Source organism: Pogonomyrmex barbatus, unplaced genomic scaffold (genome assembly GCF_055798465.1).
Source record: "Pogonomyrmex barbatus isolate J1 unplaced genomic scaffold, ASM5579846v1 scaffold6, whole genome shotgun sequence".
Classification (NCBI taxonomy): domain Eukaryota; kingdom Metazoa; phylum Arthropoda; class Insecta; order Hymenoptera; family Formicidae; genus Pogonomyrmex; species Pogonomyrmex barbatus.
In genome coordinates, this window is record NW_028297160.1 from 3,411,346 (window position 1) to 3,437,329 (window position 25,984).

At 39.6% G+C, this 25,984-nt stretch overlaps 2 protein-coding genes across 16 annotated transcripts in view; one reads left to right on the forward strand and one right to left on the reverse strand.

Annotated features, from left to right (window-relative positions):
- hiw (MYC binding protein highwire) overlaps nt 1–25,984 on the forward strand; it is a 183,203-nt gene that overhangs the window by 143,356 nt on the left and 13,863 nt on the right. The gene's annotated exons all lie outside the window — the stretch shown is intronic.
- On the reverse strand, nt 3,275–25,094 carry LOC105429004 (uncharacterized). Of its 2 annotated transcripts, none has more exons than XM_011641648.3 (4): nt 24,474–25,094; nt 6,578–6,997; nt 5,905–6,197; nt 3,275–5,653 (listed from the first exon to the last, which is right to left on the reverse strand). In XM_011641648.3, exons 1-4 carry the CDS (start codon nt 24,684–24,686, stop codon nt 3,886–3,888), a joined length of 2,694 nt encoding a protein of 897 aa, XP_011639950.2. In that variant the 5' UTR covers nt 24,687–25,094; the 3' UTR covers nt 3,275–3,885. The 2 variants fall into 2 exon arrangements, with proteins under 2 accessions (XP_011639950.2, XP_088938737.1); XM_089082611.1 differs by lacking the exon at nt 24,474–25,094 and adding an exon at nt 22,461–22,845.

Below are 25,984 nucleotides of genomic sequence, written 5' to 3' on the forward strand. Positions count from 1 at the left end.
TTAGAGATTTGACGCGGACAGGAGTAACAAATATGAGTTCGGATTGCTTTTCCTGTCGCACGTGCTGGGGCCGGTATCATTCCTTCTAATGTGTGTTACGGAAAGTTTCACGATAATTACAATAGTTTGACACGTTATGCCGTAAGTATAAGCTGTTTTCTCCGACCGCGGGCGTAGAGGAGGGAGAAGGGGGAGTCGCGCGAGATGGAAAATCCATTTACGATCTAAGCTCCGGCTTAGGGTAAGCCTCAGATCGGCCCATGATTTCGGTACTTCGATAACCCGTCGTGCCAGCCGCCGGCGAGATGTTCGTCGGCGATCCTCGATCGATTTTCTCGGTATCTCCCGACACAAGGGATTAGGTCAGGGACCAGAGAAACGGGTTAGAGCACGGCGAATCGGATGCTAGCACGGCCATCCGAGTGATGAGATGATTGGCCCGCTGATGAAACCTGATAGAGCTGGCCTGTTGCTTGGCCGGTCTGGCTTGGCGGATTATGTTCTCTCGTGCGAGAGAGCACGCTGGATCACAGCCGCCCTGATCTCATCCACTTCCGCCTCGGACACCTATTCTGCTCCGCGGTCTTTCGATGTTTCGGAACGATCTAGCCCGAGGATTCGATTCCGCGAGACTCGGGAATTGGAAACGCTATAATTTCGATAGAGGCAACCGAATTTCAGTCGCTTGCACGAAGGAGTAAACTTTAGATAGATTTAAAAGACTTTAATCTTGTTGTTGTGCAAACACATTTTACAATAATATATCCCTCGAGTGTTTGTCTAACTTGCCTGTTGATTCTGATCACTGGAAAAAAAATTTTGCTTTGTTTAAATTTTTATTAAAGAAGACTGATTATAAAAGTTTTGGTAACTTTCAAAAATGTATTTTATAATATTACGTGTTCGCTCGACAAAATTTCGATGCGTATTTATATTGACACGTTTGTGCATTTTTTTCTGAATGGATACGACTATCTATAGACATGTATATCGGTTATAAATTAAATAATATATAAGTATCCATAAATTCGAGTCGAGGCATTGTCTGCTGGAAGCGGATATCGAAGAAGGAAGAGAAAGCAACAAATTGCATCTAGTTGAAAACTCGTTCGGCCATCTCTCTTGACTTTCTACGATGAGCAGCCGGTCTCGAGAAAAATGACACTCTTATCTGAAAAATGGCCGACCATAAACAATCCCGCGAATCGGTGTACGATAGCAGGAGGGCTGCTGCTTTCGTATAGCACACGTCTTAGTATCGCTCTTTAACCTGTCGACAAAGTACCGCGAGATAAAATGCAGGAAATATCGTGATTTTGGTAGAAAAATTACATGAACATAAAAAGTTTTGCTTTGTCCTCGCTCCTAGATAAAATAATATTCAATTGTTAATGAATATTCGAATATTATTAATTTATATCGCAATAAATATTATATCAATAATATTTTATCAATAAATATTATTTCCTTTGTTTTATATATCTTATTTGTCGAAACTTTTTTATGTTCTTTATTTTTAATCATGCTGCAAGAACTTAAGATTTTTTTATGCGGGAGAGAGAGAGAGAGAGAGAGAGAGAGAGAGAGAGAGAGAGAGAGAGAGAGAGAGAGAGAGAATAAACTTATCTAAAGAAGAAAATTATCTCTTTTTTTGTTTGTGTAAGATAACCGAAGATATGACATACCGCAATAAATTGTCGGAGAATTTTACATTCTTTATCTGGAAGAAAATTAGAAAATGTCAGAATTAGATATGATTTTACGTGATATACTCTGAAAAATATTAATAGAGTTTATTCTAGAAAGAATATGAATCGCCAATTTTCTGTCAAATAAAAATATAGTTTTTATTATTATCAGCTGCTTAATTTTTTAGGTTAAATTATTCAGTAATTTCTAGAAAATTAAGTCTTCATTGCGGCAACATTTAGCTCTAAATTAATTGAAAAATAACTAAGTCCACATTATTCATTTACGGTTCCTGACATTTAATTTGCCGGTGCGCTTTAATTTTCAACGTTAAATAGCGCGATAATTTGATCTTAAATTAAATTCACACTGAGTAAAAAATTAACTACGAATTACTAGGAAGAGTGCGAACGTTCTTTATGAATTTAGACTTCGGCTGAGAAGACTCCGTCGAAAGAGTACGGAGGAAGAATACGAGCTTCGAGCGAGACGTAAAATTAGGAAAATTAATTGTCGCAAAGAGACATATTCCGCCCTTTCGTGTAGACACTTTTTCCATCATGCCCGGCGAGCGTCTTTGTCGCTCGCCTCCGTAGCACGCGGAATTTTCTCTGGGTTTTACCTAGTCCGTAGAAACGGCGACCGTTTAGACGTCAACAGCTGCGTCGCAGCCCGTCCCTGCTAGTCGGCTCTATTTGTTCCTTTTACATTCTTCATGGAATAGTTTGGTCTCGCCGTGGATATACACTGACTGCGCGTCCCGAGAGGTATTAAGAATATCTTTCGACTCTTGTCGGACGTACCAAGGCGAATCGACGTTAGTTCGCGACTGCATTAGTCCCAGGGTGCTCTCGCTTCGAGTGAAACACCACTGTGTGTCGTTTGATAAAAGGGACGAGTACGCCGTGACGACCCCTGAACTCGAAAGCATTCTCGAGAAACAAGCGAGACGCCGCGTCTAGAGGAAGCTATTCGAATCGTAAAATTCTTCGAGATAAAGCAACGATGGGGTGGAGCATTTTGAGAGATTTAGATAGGAGAAATCGATGCGCTCAGTGAACTTACGAATAAGTACTTTGTGAAATTGGAATACGCTTTCCTCGGACACCAACGCGCGTTATCTGAAGCGAAAGGTATTCGTCCGAGAGCAGCCGGAAGGAAATCCGATTGTCGGACCTAAGAAATGTTTTACTGCCCATTCGGGCGGATTGATTGCGGAAACAGAGAGAAATATTCCGTGTTTCTACACGGAACCTTTATATTATCTAAAGCCCATAGGGCTTTATATAGTGACTAATAGATAGTGACTAATAGAAAATAGATAACGATGATTTATATATATATATATACCTGAAGAGATAAATTATTTAAAAATCGAGAAATGATTATACGTCCATGATTGTTTAATAATTAAATGAAAATTAAATATTTATTGAGAAATAAGTTAACAAGCGGAATATGAAATATTTCTCTTGTTAACTTAAATATGTATATTCTCACTTGATATGATACTTAAAGTATTAGAAATAATCAAATGTTTTCAAAGTGGGGATTGAGGGTGTTATCGATTAATTTCTTTCAAACATCAGATGTAAAATACTTATTTAATAATACGACGAAGCAAATATATATATCTATATAAATTTATGTTACACATTCATCTGTCGCAGATAAACATAAATAATTTTCGATTTCTCTCGCGATATTTTTCGCTAATCAGATACGTAAAAGTAGGTTGTTTTATCTCATATACAGCCATATGTATATTCGCGTTAATTTTGGCACAACTCTGTGATATTTTCGCATAAACATTATCTTAGTCGCTTTACCTTTTTTTCTTTCACGAAAACATGGTCTGAACTGGTTATGCGCGATTGTTCTAACAAGGTTTATTCATACACACGGTTCGAAAGTAAGGACACTCGTTCTAGCTCGGCGCCGGAGTCTTGTATATGTACGAATTGCATTAATTTCCGACGCGTATTTCCTTCACTATTGTGGCACAGACACACACAGTCTCTTGTTTGAGAGACTCCAAGCGACCCGTTCTCGCCTGGCGGAAATTCTCTTATGCAATCGTTCCGACAAACACAGGCATATTGCGCGAACACTTTCTTTATACAGACGGCGAAAAGAAAGGACACTTGAGTTTTAAGTTACAACATGTAATACTTATATCACAGATAATGAACGCCGCTACGCCTTGGTCGCATTTGCGGCGACGGAATCCTGATCGGGCTTGGTGGGCAGGGGCCTATTCGCCATTTTGCTAGTGGATGCAGACGTTTGTTGGGGTTCCGACAGCTCCGAGTAGAGGTGAGCGATCACATCGGACGGTTCGGCATATTCATACAGCAGCGAATTCGGCCTCTTGTTGTTCGTCTTACCGGACGTACCTAGGATACTCTCGCCGAGAGCTTTGAGAAAGCTCATCGACATAATAGATTGATTTCTGTAATTTGAATCCAACTTTGGGCTCTGCGATGGTCTACGATCGTCGGCACCGTAACCGAGATTTCGCGGAGGAAGATCATTGCCGACGATATGATCGTTCACGACGTCCGGTGGTAATGGCTGCGGCGCCCTACCGATCAAGCTCTCTAAGATCGGTTGCGACAGTCGACTTGTGCTGGGCACCGTCTCGTCGCCCAGCAACTCCGCATACAGATGGTTTTGATCGCTAGTACGCTGATCGCGCGGCTCCGCGTAGTCGGTGATGAATGGTCTCTGTATTCTGCTCGGTGACAGCTTCTCCAAGGACGGTGCTTTGGTGCCAATGTTTATGGACGGTCTTGTACCGCGAGGCCTTTTAATCCTTGGCTGGATCACGTCGTACGCGTTCTCCTCTCCGTCGTTTGTTGGTTGCCGGTCATTATTGTTGTTGCAACTCTTTTCGACATTGATAAGATCGTACAGATGTAGGATCATGTCCCTCGCCTGGCTGTAATTGTCGGGATCCTTCAGCCGTTCTTGGAGATCCCTCACGTACTCCCCCGTCAGCTCCTCCGGCAATGTCTGCGTGGCCTTGTTCTCCGGATAAACGTCGCCTTCCTCGTCGTCCTCCTCCGTACCTTCCGCCTGAGGTTCCACTTCGAGGATTCTGGTCTCTGTTTGGAGACCGGCGTACTCGTGAACGCTCAACCTCGATATCGATCTTGCGGACGTTGCGGCGGTCATTCCGTTGCTGGGCGAGAGCCAATTCGACAAATTTATCAGCGAACCGGATATTAGTTTGGGACACACGCCGCGACGGCGCATGTAGAGGATACCCGAGGCTAGGATCACCACAACGACGATAAAGACCGCCACGACGCAAACGATAACGATGATCCTCTTCTCACGTTCCAGCTGCTCCGACTCACTTATTTCCATATCGTAGAATCCCTTTTGCTTTGGGTAGACGTGAGGACCAACGCTAGGTGGTGGACTGACGCTCGGCTCCGGAACTGAGGACGGCGGCTCGCAATTAATGTGATTCCCTTGCGTGCACATAAGTTGCGTAAAATTCCGCATAACCATGTAGTCTTGCGACCGATTGAAGCATCCTTTGAACAAATTATCGAGCACGCAATAATTGGAGTCCATCACTCGCGTAACCGAACTGTTACCCGTCACTTCACGCACCCAGCTTTCGAGATTGCAACTGCACTTTTCCTTGAAATAATTGTTGCCAATGTACGTTGAATTCACGTCCTGCGAGATTGCCACGAACCTGAGAGATCCCGGCCGTGCCATGTGTATGCGATTGTCCGTGAAGGAAAATTCAAGTTTCGCCTTCGAAGTGGCGCCAATCTCCGCTTTAATGGCATCATTCTCCAGATCGACGAAGAGGTTGTGGTCGATCATTATGCGATTCCATTGATGAAGCACGATTGAGCCTTGACGTAGGTGTTGAAACTCATTGTTGTTGAAGATAACGGTTGCTATCGATGTATTGATAGCGCCAGGGTCCATATCGTATAATCTAAATATAAAAAAAGATATAAGAGTAAATAAAATTAAGCTTTTGAATATTAAATTGATAAATAATATAATTAAGGATTCAAAAATAAGAAAGAAAATAAAAATAATATTAAGAAATTGAATTGTATTTAAAATTATTAAATACAATTTTCTTTATATATTTCAAAAAGAATATCTTCAATTTTGTATTTCAGCCTTTATGAATTTCTGCGATCGTAGTAAGGATTGTAAAATAAATTTAATATTAATAACCTTGAATATTGGATCGTGAGGTTATCGTGTCCGGCTCTGAAGGCTGACTTTTTAATATTTTTAAGTTGCACGTCGACAAACTTGAGATTGTTGATAAGAGCCCTGTCGCTGAAAGCGCCGGATCGAATCTCCTGGATAGTCGTGTTGCTGATAATTATATTTATGATGTTTATGGCACAAAACGCATCCTTCTCTATGACTTTCATCGAGATATCGTCCATGTGAATTTCCGCCATAGCCGAAGGAAATACTACCGTGGGTAGCTCCAAAATCCTCACATTTTGGAACATAATCTATATCAAAGGGCACCATACGAAACTGTAATTACATTTCCGGGACTTGGTCGCCATACTTAAGAACATCTCTTAACTCTGAGATTTAATTAGCTAACAATTCGCGCCAGTATAAATCGATAGGAATTATTCGAAAGTTCCCATTTAATAACATTCAGAACAGAGTATTACGAATAATATTATCTAATTTATTCATATTAACGTGATACCTGATATCAGAAATGAATAGCATAATGTAACTGGGGGATGCGAGTATCATGTAGATACATTAATATCAATATCTGTTGTATAATTTTTAAGTTGAAATATGGATCCGCGAATATTGATTAATAGCGTATGTGTAATGGTGATACGCGAGATAATTCGCGAAATATCCAAACCTTGGTCGCCGGTCCATGCCTGCCTTGTTCGGTCTGGTCGAATTGGAAGGCGTTGCTCGAGAGCTCCAAGTTCGACACCTCCCTCACCTTCATCCACAGCAGCCACGAAAAGGCATTCGGTCTTATCGTCACGTGTTTGCATCGCGATATCGAGATGCTTAACGTGCCGCGTGTGTACCGAAAGGCGTGACTGTCCAAAAACACGCTGTCGCACTCCGACACCTCCATATGCGTGTTGTGCGCGCTGAGATTCTGAAAAGCCTGCTTTTTGGCGATCACGCTGTTGATTCCCGAAACGTGCATGCGTTTCAAAGGCGCGCCCGCGCCGAACGCACCCGTTTGTATTCGCAGTTCTCGGCAGTGAGAGACCTCGACTTCCGTCGCCTCCTCGGGAATAGTTCCTTCCAGCAGCTCCACGCTCTAGAGGAGAAAAAAAAAATGGAAAGGAGAAATAGAATACGGCGTGTTTCTCGAGTCTCGCGTGCGACTTATGGGTGAACGTTAACAGGCAGTTAAAGAAGATTGCAACGCTGCACGAGATCGACATGTTGCCAAGGCCGTGCGCCTCGTCATTCGCTTCTCTACCCAGATTTACATCTTTGGTTGCGTAATGCGTATCATAACAAGGCGACTGACTAACTAAGATCGTTTTCAGGAAATGTAATAAACGTACGTACGTACGTTTCCTTACCTGCGATTTTGCATGATTTATGAGTCTCGTCAAGGATTATTATTCTATCAAAAATCTATTTTAAACTAATACGGCGTATAATACAGTTTTGACGTTAAAATTAATAGCGATTTCTAAAACCATTAGAAAGAGAGAAATTTTATTGTGGCTCGGGTGTTGGAAAAATAAGAGAGAGTTATTATATTTCCTCTTTATTCTATACGGTCAGGATGATCTGTTCTTGGCTGCGTACAGGCACAGATTGAATTTTTCGCACCGAATCGTCTAATACCCGCTCGTATTGTCAAAAGGAATGTCGAGGTCACGTATCGCTTCGATACAAGATCAATCGCTCATTCGAGTTATTCGAAATAAAGTCGTTATTCAAAATAAAGTCAAGATATACCGTGTGAGAGATCTCGCATTATACGACTTAAATTACAACATTATATTTATTTATAAATGATTTGACGAGCAGTAATATAGATTATAAAAATTTCATTTTAATTCATTTGCGTTAAATAATAGAATTCTATTTGGTTGGAAATGTTTTCACTGATTTCTACGTCGACTTCCTTGCGGCTATTTATAAGTTTATCTCAGCGTCGTTGAGCATATTCCTTGAGCATGCCCGATCGTATGTGTCATTCAGACGTCTGTCTTTTTCAATTTCTTTCAATGTTACATCGGAAAGGTGGGTTGCGATTTTTTAAAAAGAGATATTCCGCGCCGTACTCGATACCTTTGTGTGACTGCAAAATAGCTGTGTGCCGCTGAAAATCGCTGAAAAATACAGGACGGAGAAATATTCAACAGCCAAAGCCCGCGTACGATAATCCGAATCCTCGGGATCTTGCAGCCATTCGCAAAATCTGACTTCGGAAAATCCGATTCTCATGAGATATGAATATTCGACGATCCATAAATAAATACCCTGAATAAACATCAGCGCCGCTTCGATTTTTTGTTCACTTCGGGGAGATATCCTTTCTCGCGCTTATTAGAAATTATTTATTCGTTCCTATTTTCAGAGCGGAGCTTTGTTTAACGTGATGTATGGAGACATATTCGGTTTCTTCCGGTATCTTTGACCCACCCGACAACTAAATCTGTTATCTGGAGATATTTTCGTCATCGAAATACCACAACACCGTTTACACGCGCGTGTTAAGCATGCACGGGAGATACGACGTGTTAAGCGACGTGTTAAGCGATCTTAATTACACGATTCATTATAACGTCTTCTGTGAGGTACAGAAAAGAGAAACATGATTGTTAAGACAAACATTCAGCGATTGAATTATGTTGTGCGTGCCACTATGCATAAGCATGAGATAACTAACTTTTCATCATCTATAAGTATTCTTTTTTCAGGTCGTTTACAATCAAAGAAGTGTTTAAAAAAGTGTTCTAAAAATTATCTCTCTTTTATTAAAAGAGTTTGTCGCGATAAAATTATGAAAGATCATAGAGACATCACTCGTTTTTACGCTTCTCTCTTCTCTCTATTTCAAACAACTTCTTTCTCCGTGTCAAAATTTCCGTAGGTTAGCGAAACGAACGAAATTATTACTCTCTTCCCGTTTGGATCTCTTCCAGATTCGGATGCGCGCGATGTTTACTTTCCATAGAAAATTATTTTTCCACGCATTCCGGTTTATTTTCGTATTTGACTTCGCGAAAAAAAAAAAACATTCAACAGACGTAGAATACATAATGCCGCGCTGCCCAGGCCCATGTTGGTTCCTTCAAAGCACCGGAAAATCGTTTCAAGAGTTCATTAGAACGCCGATGAGTCATGCCACTGTTCGCGTCGAATAATGCATGCGGTTCGATTTTCGCATCCCGTTTCTCGGTTACACGCCACGGGTAACACGAGGCTCCGGTTTACTCTTTCTTGTTTTATCTCATCGCGGTCGTTCCGCTGTAACTCACGGTTCGATTTCAGTCAACAAGTCACCCTTGAATGCATCGTATGAAGAAAAAAAAAAAAAAAAGAAAGAAGTCGTTTCCCATTGATATCGTCGTCGCGCGTATCCTGGATTAACGTAAATGTTGAGCGTAGTTGAGATGAAACGTATCACGATTACGAGCGCACGAAGGCACCTACATATATCAGAACGATCTCATTGGATCACGGTGAGCCGAAGCTTCATTACGACTCAGATTATTCGGGCAGGTACGATCTCCAATAATATCGGATTCAGTTTCGCGACAGCATCCGATAACGCGGGTATCTGGGTAAGGCTCAGAAACACGTACCAGGCTGGTGAAAATCAATTTATTGCGTGATATGTATATTATCAATTTGCTACTCTGACATATCGAGTGCCGGCCGATTATTTTATGAGGATCATTACGACGTACGCTTCCCTTAAGCTTTTACGAAATCTCATTGCGTTTTTATATTTATCAGCTGCGATGCGTCGCGGATTTCCCGCGTGTTAAGCCCCCCGCGTACGGAGGAGTTACTCCGCTTGATAATGCCTCGGACAAAGTAAATGCGCAGCGGCGCCGGCGTGGCGGTAGTAGTTCGTTCCTAATTAAAAATATGCGCGACTTCCTTGTAATTCAGCGCGAAAGTTTCGCGCGAATAGAGTTAATTAACGAAATAGAAGGACGGGAAAACCCGCGCTGTGAACAAAAGTGAACAAAATAAAGCGCGTTATAACGAGATATATAACTTCTCGCGGGCGTCACGTCGAATTTTACTGTCATTGTCTCATCATCGGCGAACGTCACTTCGGGCGCAGCTCGTGAGACAGCTGTTGCTGTTCTTCGAAATAAAAGGGGACGGCGCGGCAGATCATATGCGGCAGATATTTGCGAACGACATACGAGTTGGAAAATGCGTCGCTTCTGTGTCTCTCTCTCTCTCTCTCTTTTTTTCTCTCACCGTCCCTCCTCGATGAATGACTAAGATCGCTTCTGGAAAGTCATGCCATTTTGCGCTCGGTGTGACTCAAGGGCCGGAACGCGCGGATAACGCCGGTTATTTCTGCGTCGCGGGCCTCGGGCACAAAGAGCATCTCTCTCGAGGTCCCGCGCGAGTTACGAACGACGTTAAAACGCCGGTGCGAAATTAATTCCGCGGTTAAGCCCCGGGAACGAACGATCGCGCGCTGGCCTGCAGCCATCATAGAATTTTCTATCGCCGCGATATGTTCTAGGTGGCAGTTTAATTTCCATACCCGCTCGCCCGTTCATTTCACGGTGCGATATAATTGACGGGCTAACAAGAACGCCACGCTATTGAATATGGAAAACATTTTGTAGAATCAATTCGTGCCAATTAACGCGTCAAAATGTTTGTCGGATTTCAGTTCCACCAAAATCTGCGCAATTTTTTATGCACTTTGAATTATTCTTAAGGAAATGGTCACTCGTTATGCCGTAGATATCCATATGGAAGTGTTCGTGCCTCCAAAGTTTTCGGCCAGCTGAAGTCATTCGAGAACGGTTGCTCAATTAGTCTCGATCTACCCTAAAACTTTGAAATTTTTTTTTTTTAATATCGCTTCCTCTTGCCTCGTTTTGCTTGCCAACAGAGCGTATCGAATCGTTTTCGGTTATCGTTTCGGTTCAGTCTGGTTCCATATGTTCGGAGAAAAACTTCCATGAGAGGAAAAGAGATTTCTCGAGGGTTCTTTAAGTTTCGGAATTTTTACGACACATTTACCGCTAAGTGCAGTATTGTGATGTGTTTCCAGTAATATCTGTTTAACATGTAGCTCATATTCAATTCGAACACGAGAATCAGTTGGAATCATTTAGAAACTTTTTTTATTTTGGACTAACACACACACACACACATAAGTATATTTTCTAAAATAAAATAAATTAAAATTTTTGTGAATCTTTTTTGATAAAGAACGCGCTAATTAATCTTGCGCTTAGTTAATGTCGCGCTATTTGCTCAGCTATCCAAACAGCTGTACGTGGCGATATTACGCGGTGGAAACAAGTCTTTAATATCGAGAGAGAGCGTTGCTTTCTGGGCGAGAAATCACTGCAACGTGGATTGCGAGGCGGAGGTTGCAGGTACGTATACCGTTAGCGAAGGGAATCTCAAGAAAGCTGACTGTCTGGAATATCGATGAATTACAAGAGTCACATCGACGACGTCGCGTACGCGAGGAAACATTATTTCGACTTATACAACGCGACCGGTGGCTTGCTCGGGGTGCATCGGAACGGAAATAAAGGGAACAGACCACTTTAGTTGGATTGCGCGAATGCCGTCGGACTGTGGATTCGTGGCGACCAACTTCGACCTGCATTGCATTGAGAAAACTCGATAGTTTTGGCCGGACGCCATGTATATGACGCGTGGAAGCAACCACAGAAACTACTTATTATAATGATCTAATAGAATTAGAAGTATATAACATTTTCGAACAGAGGAATGTTGACATTAAAATATTTTCGCACGTATTACTCTTGCTCATGTGAACACGAGAAGGATCAATGTTGAACGATACGAGAGTCTTCACACGTTAACTCTTTGCGGTTAATTAATTTCGATTTAAGCACTCTTGTTTTGTTGATTTTGATGTAGAAATTTATGTCTATTATTTGCAAAATTTCACAAAGATTCCAGAAATATTTTTTTGTTCTGATTATAATCTTGCAAACTGTTTCAAATGTTTGAGAAACTATGCGGAGAATTGCCGCAAAGCTCTGTGTTGAATTCATTTCGACAAAGAAGCACAAGCAAGGATTAATCTAAACCGTTTAAATTATTGAAACTCATCAGATTCCACAAATATTACAATTTTATACTCAATTAAACTAAAGAGTTTTCTTGTTGAAGATAAAGATAAAAAGTAGATTGCGAATCTTGCCTTATTTACATTATTTTACATTATTACAATTCATGATTCGATCACACTTCAAAAATTATGGAAAAAGGTAACAAAAGAGATAGTAAGAGAGTTGTAATTAAACCAGTGCGTTTCTGAACAGACGAATAAAAATAAAATGCGAGGAACGTGAAGTTACACAAGATGAATTATATGCGAAAATAAATAAGCACCTTTCCTCATCGAATTTCTCCGCGTGGCCTTCGGCAGTCTTCCACCATTATCGAGTACAACCGACCTCCAAATTATGTGATGAGAAGCGCTTCGCGTCGAATGGATAAATAATTAAGCAGCTTGGAAGTACGTGTCGTGCATGTCAATTTCGCACGTTGAATTCACGGCAGCCAAGTCACGTATATCAAAGATCCGCCGTTTGAATTGGAATCGACGGGGATATTTGACGGCTGTATATCATCGAGCGACGTATTAACTTCTAATAGAAGCGCTAATCGAAACGCAGATGACATTCCCTCCGCGTTCGTCGTCGCGACAATTCTCGTCATCCATGACGTGTAAATCCGTTTATCGCTGTGCGAGTGGTGATGATCGTCGCGAGATGAATGAGCCGGATAAGTGGAAGGTGTGTGTACGAGGCCCTATGTTTCGAAGGCCTGAAGTTTCTGTTTTCGTTCATCAACAAAGTTGCGCCGTGGCGCAACTAATTGACGTAGTCGGGAAACAGCGCCCGGGTGTCTCCGACGTATAAAAATAACCCAATTCTCTATGTCTAGTTCTAGTTCGAGGTGAACGAGAGGGAGACAATCGAGTTATTCTAAACTTCGACATGGGAGAGATCCCTCAGGCGCCAGCGTCTCGCCTCGTCGAAATTAACCGTAGTCGCAAGTCTCTTCTTCCATTAAAAAAAAAAAAAAAAAAAAAAAAAAACCAGAAAAAAACGGATAATGATCGTCGGTTCTTAATGGACCTTTGAAACTGGCGCTTATACTCGCGCTTTTAAATGTAAGATTATCTTTAAACCTTTAAACCTTAAAGATTATCTTTAAATCTTTAAAATATGAAATATTGAATTGAAAGGTTTATATTGGAGATAAAGTAATGTTATATTATCCAATGTTATATTGCAGTCGTTGATATACTACGGATAATTCAACTCAATGAGGCTGAATATTTAATACTACTCGCCGATATAACGAATTATAATTATACATTTTCCTCGTATCCTCTAACTGTTGAACAATTTCAATTTAATTATCTAGCTCGTTAGTGCATTATTAGAGATTTAAATATTATATTTGGCAATTGCCATTATAATGATAAATTGCTAGACTCTTGGCAAATTTATTCTGTTTGTATCATTATTTCTTTTTGAAATCTAAGTTGAAACCATTAAAAGAGTATCAGTAGCAAAATTGAGAAAATTTTGTGTACAAAACCAATTGTCATGAAACTTGATATAATATGAGATAAAATCTATGATAATATGAGAAGAAATCTAATTAAAGTCGAATGGCCAAATGAATGGATTCTGGCCAAAAACCAGAAGATGAGTCCGGTGGCGACAGTGTCTATTTGTCACTTATACAATCTCACTTTGGCAATAGAATAACATTGTTCCTTCACAAACACTGCAATTTTGCCGGCTACATGAATGGAAAGATGCTTAGTACAAACATTTTTTTAAAATGGACGATTAGTGATTAGTAGGATTTATCCATTTTTTTCCATATTGGTGTTGATGTTCATTTCTTCATAATGTTAATGGGCTTGAAGAGCAAAAAGGAAATGTGAAGACACTGAGGAAAACTTTAATGATCAATTGCGAGCTCTGAAATGAATTTTTTTTGGTGCAACAGAAGACCGACAACGGAAAACAGTGTGATAAACCGATGGTGGTAACTGAAGATTACTATTCTCGCACACATTCAGTCTGCCAATTGCCAATGATTATTTAGTGGGCCATTCACGAACAACGTTATTCTATTGTCAAAGTGAGATTGTATAAGTGGCAAATGGCCACTGCCGCCACACGACTCACCGGAGCCATCCTCCGATTTTTTTATCAGAATCCATTCACATTATTTAGCCATTTGATTTTGATTAGATTTCGTCATATCATTTCATCTTATATAATGTCTATGTCAAGTTTTATGATAATTGGTTTTGTACCATAAAATTTTCCCACTTTTGCTTTTTTTTTAAATTACTAAAGATTATACAAGATTATACAGATTACTGATCGAAAGAATTTTGTTGTAAATCAAAAGAACGGTAAAACCATTTTTCTTCCATTCCTGAATATATACCGTTACACTCACAGCTTTTGATTGCATAGAATGTGTAATTCGTCACACGATTCGCCAAGTATGTACAACGCGCGTGACATCCGCGATATCCCACGCGTCTGTTGATTTCTGTCTTTCTGGATGGCGCTATCGCTATTACTAACACTCGCAACAACAATTGCATTTCGACGAGCATTTCGCTGCGCCATAAAGCAACACGGCCATGTGAATTTGGCGCTTTGTGCGCGGCGAAGCATCAGGCGCAAAGTCCTCTGCTCAGGGAGGAAACGCGATATCTCGTCCTTGCGAAACTCGCGAAGCTCGAAACAGGGGGGGGGGGGGGAGTGTTACGGCGATCGCCACGGGAAATGCCGGAAGTTAATTCGCGGAATGGCGAATGCACCCCGCTGAACGGTCTCGCCTTCTCTCGCCGCGCGTTTCGCACGGGATGAAATTACCGCTCGCCCTCGCGCATATGCGACCGCGGTAGGATACGCCTGCCTTTGCCGACATGCTAGCGAGCAGAGCGAGCCATTATGCCGCCGGGGGCCTCGGCCGGGTCGCGTCAAGGGATAATTCGGTTAATTGCCACAGCACACCGGGTATTGGACGGCCTGCGATCTGCTAAGTGCGACGTGCTAGCAACGCGCGCAGCAATCGCTCCCGTTTCATTTCTATCGCTTTAATCTCCTGCGACCTACGTATATATCTCCCGTATATATCTCCGTTTTTTTGCCGCACTGAAATCTCCAGAGGAGATTTTATCGATCTCTTTACCGTGTCCCGGTTGCCTCAAGACGAGCTTCGTTTTGTTTCAAATAATTGAATTAATATAGACTCATATTACAAAGAGATTAAAGAACGGAACGAGATATTACTATTATTATTATTGTTATAGGATACTGAAGAAATGAAATGAAGAAATGAAGAAATTATTAGGAATGATATCTTATATCTTTCTCCTTACCGAATTACAGAAATTCTGTTGTAGTAAAAAACTTATTATTTTAGATATTTTTATAATTTTTTTTATTTTCCTTATTTAAAAAGGAAAGAGAAAAATCTCGTGTGCTGTCCAGGTCATCCGACGATTCGTCTGACGTTATGTACTGATTAAGCGAAGAGATCTATAATTCGATACCGTGCATTCTTCTATTAGGACAATGACATTCTAAATTTAAACGCGCGGCGGGACTGATAAGTCATTTCTAACGTTTGCCTGATCACCCTCGCGCGCATAATCATTGGAATGTCCGGGTTACACGATATCGAGTGCAACGCGGAAGACATACGGATTCGAGTCGAGCGAGCATGAACGTGTACATACGCGTGTATTTATGCGATTGTTGGTCTTCGCCATACACATATGCGTAACGTACGCGGAGATATATTATTTGTACAGATAGGCGAGACACTTCGCACGTGTGGTTAATCGCGATAACTCGAGAGAGTTCGCGGGAAGGTGCTCTACGAGCGAGCGAGCGAGCAAGAGAGAGAGAGAGAGAGAGAGAGAGAGAGAGAGAGAGAGAGAGAGAGAGAGAGAGAGAGAGTTATCGTTGCGAATGAACGAAGCAGGATGTTGGGCTATACGCCCCCGGAGCAAATTCTCCAGACAAAGCCGGCGAATCGCAATCGGTTCTCGGATGCGCGTGCATGTATTGTGCAAAGCAACGGGCCGTCCTAAAATAATTTATCACAGGGTTGCACGAGCCGCGAGGGGGGCCGCGAGTGATAATGGCGCGTTTCGCGATCGAGATTGTGCCAGATCTTCTCTTTCCTCCCCCCCGAGCTGTTTATTGGGTTATCGAAGTTATCGGGGCCCGATGGTGTGTCGGCGAGGGGGAACGCGGTTGCGAGATTCACGAGTACGATAAAAGATCTCTCTCGCTTTGTAGGTGCAGCTGGTAGAGCTGGGAAATTGTTTTCGAATTAATACTTGCGGCTGCACATCATGCATTCGCCAGATTTTAATTGTGAAATATTGCGCTGGAAAGCGCAAAGGTAGGTCAAAGTTGCAGCAGAAAATAGTAATGACTTAGGAATAGTGAATCAAATCGTCGAATTTCCATGTGGATTTTTGATAATCAGGTCGCTACCGATTGATTAATCAATAGATGGTCGATCGAGAGATATGCGATTATTGTATAAACGAAAATTTGATAATATCATCAAAATGATTTTAAAAAGATATTAATTTTTTTGTAAAAAAATCCGATAATCCGATAATGTCATTGTGAAATTGAGTGACAGGGATGAGTGGAGACTATTAATCTACGAATAATACTTCGGATAATACTGTCATTATGATTAATTATATTCGACATTAATATGATATGAATGCATCGACGTTTTTATATATTAACAAATATATTAATTGCTTATGGATTCGTAATTATCGTACTTATTTATGCTTGCTATCTGACCATATATACGTTCAGACCGACTATTTCGTCGTACAATATAAATTCTAATATACGCACCCAAGTCGCTCGCTAACGTATATAATTTTCTATTCACACGAGGGTCGAGAACCTGTGAGTTTCGATTTACGTAAGATTATTCCGAACGCTCGCATCCCGCTGATACAAACCAAACCCGCATCATCTACTCGGGCTTTCTCGCGTTGACGCCCTCCGGCCGGAAAGATATGTCGTGGACCGGAGTGTAATTCGTTGAAAGGGTCTATTGTGAATAAATTGAGCTGAGAAGATCACCTTATGAACTTGGCACCCCTTTTAAAAAATTATCTTTTTTATATGGAAACAGTTAGTGTTTTATTTGTAGTTGTTTGTAGTAATAAAAAAATTTCGTTTGTAATTCCACCCATTAAAAAATATCAAAATTAAAAAAAAATGACTCGCACCCGACACTAAAATATTTCAAATCCGCTTGCATAGTTTTGTTTAGAATCATTTGTAATTATTCGTAGTACTTTTCGTTTGTAATCGAACCGTTCAAAAGCCACAAACAATTTAAACAAATGGTCAAGAATGAACTTTGCCATTTATTAAATCAGTGCACAAACAATGAAAAGCATTACAAACAATTACAAATGATTCTAAAAAATTGTGCAAGCGGATTATTGCGCTATCTTAATAAATGACAAAGTTCGTTCTTGACCATTTTTTAAATTATTGTAACTCTTGAACTACAAACGAAATGAAAAGCACTACAAACTTCTAAAGACAACTGTGCAAGCGGATTTGAAATATTTTAATATCGGGTGCGAGTCATTTTTTTAAATTTTCATATTTTTTAATGGCTGGAACTACAAACGAAATTTTTTATTACTAACAAATAAATACAAACAAAATACTAATTGTTTTCATATAAAAAAGTTAATTTTTTAAAAGTCGGGTGCCAAGTTCACAAAGGTGGAAAGATCAACTCGGCGTTCTATCTATGGAGCAATCTTTTGTCCGCGTGAAGTTCCCATCGCGATGCCGTTTGTATTTTTGCGCTCTAGACAACCATGTGAGTCATCAATTTCAAATCAGTACTCCGACAGCTGAAGCAGAAACGATGTGTATAAAAGGGCCGTACGTAGAAATATGTTCTCGAGAATGAGGTGACATCGTCCCATTGTCCTTTCGATGTCGTAAAATCCGATATACGACACTCCCTGCTGTCTCTCTTTTGGGAACCTAGCTTTGTTCCCGCGGATTTTCCAATGATAATTGTACACAGCACAAGTGTGCTGTATTTCTATAGCGGAGTCGTCGAACGTACACGCGGACAACATATATATACATATATATATATATATATATATATATATATATATATATATATATACATACACATACACGCATCTAGTGGCATCGTTTCCGTCCTAAGTGCCGCCATCGTTCTCGTGCGATTTCGCGCGACGTGTTATTTTCCAGTTCCGATTGTTAGGTTTATTTGCTCCACTCGAGATGATTATGACGAAGAGAGAAAGAGAGGGAGATATACGGAGATCGAGAGAGAGAGAGAGAGAGAGAGAGAGAGAGATGCTAAAAGGACAGAAGGAGAGAGAGGAGAGAGTGCGTTGGGAGCGTTACGAGAGACTATTGCAGAAAGGACGAGCGGCCGGAGATGCATGCAACCACGCTTTAATCGCCGCATTGTTTTCACTGGTTTGCATTAACAGATTCAGCCGCCTCCCCGACCATAATCGCGCGATCGGCTTGTAATCGAGTTAGTCGGGAAAAGCCGCCGCTTATTAACGGGTCCCTGAGCGTTAAATCGCACGCCTAAACTGCCGCCGCGCCGAAATTGTTTCGGCGCAGTGGCCAGCACGTGGTGCGCCAACGTTAATTGTTGTTTCCACGTGTAATTTCGGGTCGACGACCACCGGATAACGGTGCTGCGGAGCACGTTCGAATTAAATCTCTGCGTTAACGTAGCACGGTGCACTTGAAGATGAAGTCGAAAATCAAGCTGCGTTATCAGCGCGGAACTCGCAACGAGGCGGATTATCCGCCGATCCGATTTACACTTTATCCACGTTGCTTAATGTCGATCGATTTTTCATTCTAAACTGATCGTGAAAAGGAAAAGGAAGTTCTCTTTAAAATATTTGATATGCTAAAAGTGACTTTAGGAAATAACGAATGGCTGAAACGACTAACACTACTGTTAAATAGAAGTGACAATGGTAAAATAGGTTCAAGTTATCGTACGGTCGGGCCGGAAAATATTCCGGTGAAGTATCTGGCTCGGACAATGCATCCTCCATACTTCTACTTTGGCCATAATGGACCCTCCGACCGGAAATTGTATACGCCGGAAATCGCCTAGGTTTAACCGAATGCGTGAGAACGAATGCACTTATCTGATCGACCTATCTACTCTCGTCAAGTGCCAAGCAAGTTGCTTGGCTATTGTTGGAAATCTTTCCACATATCTAAGTCGCTCAAGAGGAAGGGGAGTTATTACGAAGAATTGTTTCTGTAAGTTCGAATTTAATTGATGCAGTATAACATGCCGATACATTAAGTATCTTGTTCTAAATGTCTTAATTGAGTTTCTATATTTCTTGAAATAAGCTAATTAATTTCCTTCGACCGCTTGGATTGGTTTAAGCATGATGAAATATCGATAGATAGTAGAATAAACGGACTACTAAGATAAGAAAATAAAGATAAATATCTATGAGACATGTAGGAGATAACATCGTATGGTTGAATAAATATTATCATAATCGTGTTGTAAGATAAGAAATTTTAAAATGAATTCGAAGAATAGGATGTGAATTTATGCTTCTTTATGTTCGGTCACTTTTGTTTGACGAACTATTGAATAACTGCGAAAGGAAACGTCGCATTATCCCTCTATGAGAGCGATACGTGAGAAGTACGTAGATTTCTGCACTCTTCTGAAATCACCGTGATTTTCAGTATTCGATCGCAGCTTGATTTGTCATTTCCGCCGATCAAATTAGTATGTCCTTGTTTCGATACGAGTAAACTTGCACAAGCCGGCAAGGACTTTGCCGGCCAGTTACCGCGCGACGATGCTGGCTGTACGGTAAATGGAATTAATGGCGTTGGAATGATAAGTGACGCCGTGGCTGAATCTGATTTGATTACCAAGTATTTGCCGTGCGACAGTATAATAGTGGCCTAACATTATCAATTGTTGTTTCTGAAGACACCGTTGAGCAAGCAAAACGACTCGTTTGGTCAATGCTCTCGCTTCTCGATTATATCATCTTTGAGAGCTAAACGTTTTTCTTTCTACAAGTCCCCTTTTAACAATTAATAACTTTCAAGCATGATGTTTATTTTATCTTTAGCGATGGCATCATGTTATCGACTTAATTCATCGATAGTTATTTTGCTGTCCGTCAATTGTTAAGGACACCGGGTATATATTACTTTATATGTCACGCCTACGCTTAATACGGCAGGCGTTTGTCGAATGGACAAGAACCGCTCTCAATGATTTAAAAATTATTTGAAGTTACATTAAAAACTGTGAAGAAAAGTTACATCAATTATATAAGAATCATACAAACATGATGGTATGATAAAATATTGAAATATCTACATTAAAATATCGATGAAATTTTAGATTTCTGCATACGACTCAAATAAGTTATAAATATATTGTTCTATTTTTCTGTAATAAATTATTATATTTTTCCATATTGATTTGATAAATGATTTGCTTGTAGCTAATCCTTTTTTATTGATATTTTTATTCAATAATATTAATAAATGTTTTGAATATATAGATTGATTTGCTTGTAGCTTTTGATTAAGCTAATTCATTATTTAATGTATAAATTAAATGAAAAAAAAATGTGTATTTTTCGCATCGTATTGTATCGCGGTTATTCGTATTTAAAACAGAGTCCAAAGATCGTAATAGTGAATAGTGGCGAAGCAATGAAATGAAACGATTTATTAAGATCCTTAGACAGTGTGTCGAGCTACTACAAGACAGAAGGTTGTGATGTGAGTACGGCTGATGGCAGAAAACGAGATGTAAGCGCTAATGTTTATTGCAGACACGGACGTAGAGTAAGGTAGAGAAAAACGTATGCGTAAGCACTTTCCGCATTCAATCATTTTTCACGTCCTACGTATATATTTCTCTCTGCCTTACTAGTAAGCGCTTATGTCTCGTTCTCTATTATGAACCTATTTGAAACCGGTTTCCGTTCCGTTTTTACGCGAGCGGTTGATCGTAGCATAGATAGACAGATACTCCAGTTTGCGATCAAGAAGCGTAGAGGAAATTTAATCTCCCCTTCTGAAGAAAAATCTGGATTATCAGCTCCGCATATTGCATGCAGCGTCAATTAACGTACGCCAATTACGAGTTCTTATTACAAGGCGAAATATAATTATTTTTCATTTTTGTAAATTGGTATAAATTTATTATCATATTTACTCAATCGCTCCCCCCTTCCCCCAAAATTCCCTGAGAATGTTCTGATAGAGATATTTCTGATCAAGATAATTTGGTGAAAATTTTAGATAAAATAAAACTATTTTTAAACGTATCTTATAAATAAATGTATATTTATTATACAAAATCTTTAATATTTCCCATTTGTACGCGAAAGATCTCGAAATCGCGGTGTATCGAGACCGCACGAAAGAAAGGGGAAAAAAAAACGAAACACAAGTCTTGCGAGTTGATCAGGTTTGAATTCGTCGAGGGCCAATAACGAACGAGAAATCTGCGGGTAGAAACAAGAATGTACACTCGAGTGGTACGTAGGTACAATATTTTCAGTGACACGACAGCAGGATGTGTTCTGTATGAAATAAAGAGTGTTTCACAATTTATGTATCAATCCTTTTTATGTCTCATATCTCCTATACATTCATAAAAATTTATAAAACATAAAATTAAAAATAAAATAAAATTAAGAATCACATCGAGTTTGATAATTAAATTTGAAAAATTTGAAATTAGAAGAAACTATAAGGATTCTAAGAAATAAATATTTTATATTGCACAAAATTTTCAAACTTTATTTTTAAAAATTACAAATAAAAAATGCATAACCAATTCAACTTTTATAAAATTATTAAAATAAATATCCGTTTTTATTAAATAAATTGTTAAATTGCATTTAACAAGAAATCATTGCCTTTAATACTGAATATCGAATCATAAAATTAGTGTGCATTGATATTTAAAGTGAATAGATTGTTATCGTTAACAATTCAATCAGTAAATTCCCAATTATAATAATATAAGAACAGAATATTAAAAAAAGTAATTTCAAAAAAAAATTCCCTGTTTTTTCAAAGCATAAACAAATTCTCTGAAGGTTTTCAAATGTTCCAGATTTTTACCAGACACCCCGATTATTTTTATAATGAGACGAACAATTGTTTAGATCATTTCTCTTTAAAATCTAAAAGAGAAGGATTGCAATCTGTGTTATTATATAAGTTATCGAACGCATTTCTATAGACAATGCGTTCATCAATCTTTTGTTACAAGAGCAATTTTTTATGTCATAAATTGATTGAACGATATACCGTCTTGTTTAAAGATTTACGTCGTGACGCATCGTGAGATTTATACCCGAAGCTAAATCGAATTACGCACCGTAATGCGCGGCGTTATATCATAGAAATTCTCATAGTAAACTCTCGTACCGTTGCCACGTATCAACTCAAGATCTGTCTTAAAATCTCAAAATCAGCGAGATGCCACTTTACATTTCTCGCCTTACGGCGTTGCACTCGAACAAGTTATCGCGACTGACAGTTTGCGCGCGATAGTTTTATCACGTTTTCCATCCAAGTCTCTCTTGTCGAAAACTTTGCGTGGTTTACGAGACGAGTGGCGTAATATGCCGCTGCATCGGTTGCGTGGATGATATCCAGCTGAGAGCAGCTGACAACGAGAGCACGGCAAGTGGGACTACGGCTGCTGCATGTTGCACCGTACAGAAAAGGTACAAGTTAGAACCTATTACGTACACTCAGAGAAAAAAGTCGTGCCAGCAACTAGAAACTTGTACACATAAATAGCACCTCAGCTATGTATAAATATAAAAGTCGTAATAAGACCAACGAGTTATATGGATCAAGAAAATATTAAATAAGTAATATTAATTAAATATTATATAATATATATTAATATATTACATATAATATTTATAAATATATATTAAAATGTATATATAATTAAATAATAATATTAATCATTTGTAGTAAATTGTTCGATAAACTAATGTATTGTATACCATTCAGTATATTATTACAATTATCAATGTATTATTTTTAAATTTAACTTAAGGATGCTGCGGCATTAATTCACGAAAATATTTGTCTAAATTGAAAAAAATGTAATGCCATATTATATTTGCATGAAATCTATATAACTATGTGATTATAATTGAGTCACTATTTCACTATCAATTAATAATTTACATATATTATTACCGTGACTATATTTTTCTTCAGTCAATTTCGCACTTATTACTTTAAAAAATTAGTTGCAGGTATTTAAATTTTTTATAATTGTTATAAATATAGTTACCAGAACTATTTTGTTACCAGAACTATTTCCTCTCAGTGTATGAACTTAAGGCCGTCCTACGTCCGTTTATTTTTTCTTCACGTTTCTATAGAAGTATTCTCCAAAATTTCATTTCTATTGTAAATAGCGTTAGTATTGTAATATAAAAGGATGCTGCATGTGTAGCGGAAATACAAAACACAATGTGTGCTCTCGTGGTGCCGGAAACAATATCAGATATAGCCACGTGTATAGATATATATATATCATTTTTCTCGAGTTACAACAAGTTAGATTTTATTTAGCAGATTTTATATTATATGTAGGGAAGACTTAAATTTTTGCAATATCAATTTGCAGTTATTTTGAAAGTTAAATCATTTTACAAGCCTATTTCAGCGGCACGCCTACGAACGCCATACACTTGCGTGCACTGGCATCGGGTGTGCGCGTGCGTACACGCGATTCCCACCATGTTCACGGGCCAATGATTTATATGCTAATCTCGCATAGAAGGCGAATCCAAGTCTCTCCCAAGACTCCGTAAACTTTCACTGTCGTGCATTAACAACTTCTCTTTTGGAATAACAACGATGCGACGTGCCGAGATAAACGATTTCGCATATAATTTACGAAATTACGAAAAATTATGTCATTACAAAGTGCAAAAGGCAATTCGCTATATTTAAAAAGCAATTCGCTAAAGCTTTTAAAGCTACGTACTTATCATTAAATTACTGTATATCAACAGCGATTACTGACGCTTCAAAATATCGAGAAATTTCTTTTAATTAATTTCTTTTAATAAGAAACAAAATGGAAAATCGATATTTTTATTTCTTATTTTTCTGGCTCTGGTCAGATTATATGTTTCATGAACTTTATTGTGATTTAGTTAGTTAGGAATGTTTCGACATGAGGGGGATATATGATTTATATTCTGCGGTTTATAATCGTACATCATCAGGCTCATAAATTAATTTATTTTTAAGATCTTCCGTGGAATGTGGTACGAAAGAGAGAAATATAATGTATAATCTCGGTTTGATCCACGCCTCTTCGCCGTGTCGATATTTTTAAACCGTATCATCGCGAAATTACTATCGCAGTGGCGGTGATGAGTTAGAACATGTTCTTAGATTCACCTGTTCCTTGGAGAAGACACATTTGACGGTAACCCAGCGATGCGCGTTGACGGTGCAGTTGCAGCCGTCCATGACGCATATTCCCGGCTTGGCGGCCTCGATAGGAACGTACAGTAGGGACATGAGACACCATAAGAACACCGAGCATACGATCGCACGATCACACTTAATAAGCCCGTCCAGAGCATTGAACACTCTTCGTTTGACACTCATCGCGACGATCCCCGATCGAGAACGGGTTAGATCATCATCATCAGCCGATCAGCATTGATTTCTCCTCCCTTCCTCGATCACTTGGATGGCAAAATGGTGCACTCATCGATCGATCAAAAGACACTGCATCATTCACTCGTATTTTTTCATCCACTTGCAACTTCCTCCATCGATCGATTTTGCACGTTCGCACGGAGGCTCTTTCCTTTTTATCGATTTTCAACGATCGGCATTCCGCACCGCGTGGAAAGACCTGGCGATCGACCGTCTCGAGCGAACTGTTCTGTGTGCGCGGTCGACTCGTTGCCGAGAAAGACGAGGAAGAAAAAGAAGTGGTAGGACGACTTAAAGGCCAGCTGACGCGATCATGACGGAGGTTGCTTTTAAACTGTGGTCGTCAGTGGCATGCACGATCGCTGTCTGCTCCCCACCATAGATTCATATGGCTTGCTTGGCCACTCGCTCTCTTCATCTCTCGTCGCGCGTTTCTCTCTCTCTCTTTCTCTTCGGCCTTCGGAAAGAAACTTCAGGCCACAACTCGTTCTCGGACCTGAAAGTACGGGACGGGAGTGTCGGTGCCTTTTCCGGGGTATGATCGAACTATTATGCCAAGGGGACCAACCCCGCGAGAGCATGATAGTCGATTTTCGAACCAGCACCTGCATCGCCGCGCACCTGCGAGGACGACCTTGATTAACTTTTGATCCTCGACTACGTCGGTGATCCACGTTCATCACGAATGTAATGATGGATGAATGTAAACCGTATTCAGGGCTTCTGATCGATGAATTCGAGTCGGTCTTATAAAAGGCCATGAATTGTTTGAATTGTTATACCTAACGTATATCTGATCTTATCAAACATGAAAAATATTTATTGACCTGAATAAACTTTACTGGGTTTTAAGAAATATGAATAGTTTCAGTATCTGTACACATTGGAAATAAACATTTCAACTTTTGAAATGTCATCAAACTTATTATCTAAGAGATTTGAAAAGTTATCGAGAAGTTATGAATTTGATATGTGAACTTTCAGGTAGTTTCTTGGAAAATTCTGAAACTATTCTTACTCCTTATAAGTTTCAGAAGTGAAATCGAGGAAGAACTGTTATACATGAGTACGAGTACCGTGTAGATTTTTATATACAGAGGAGCGCGATTTTTCCACCAAGCGTAATCCGTCAAGCGTCGGTAAGGCCCGCGATTACGCGATTACGCATATTTTTTGTCGTCATTTTTTGTCGGAAAAATATACCGCGTGCGATGAAAAGCACCAGACGTATTGTTACCGGTTAC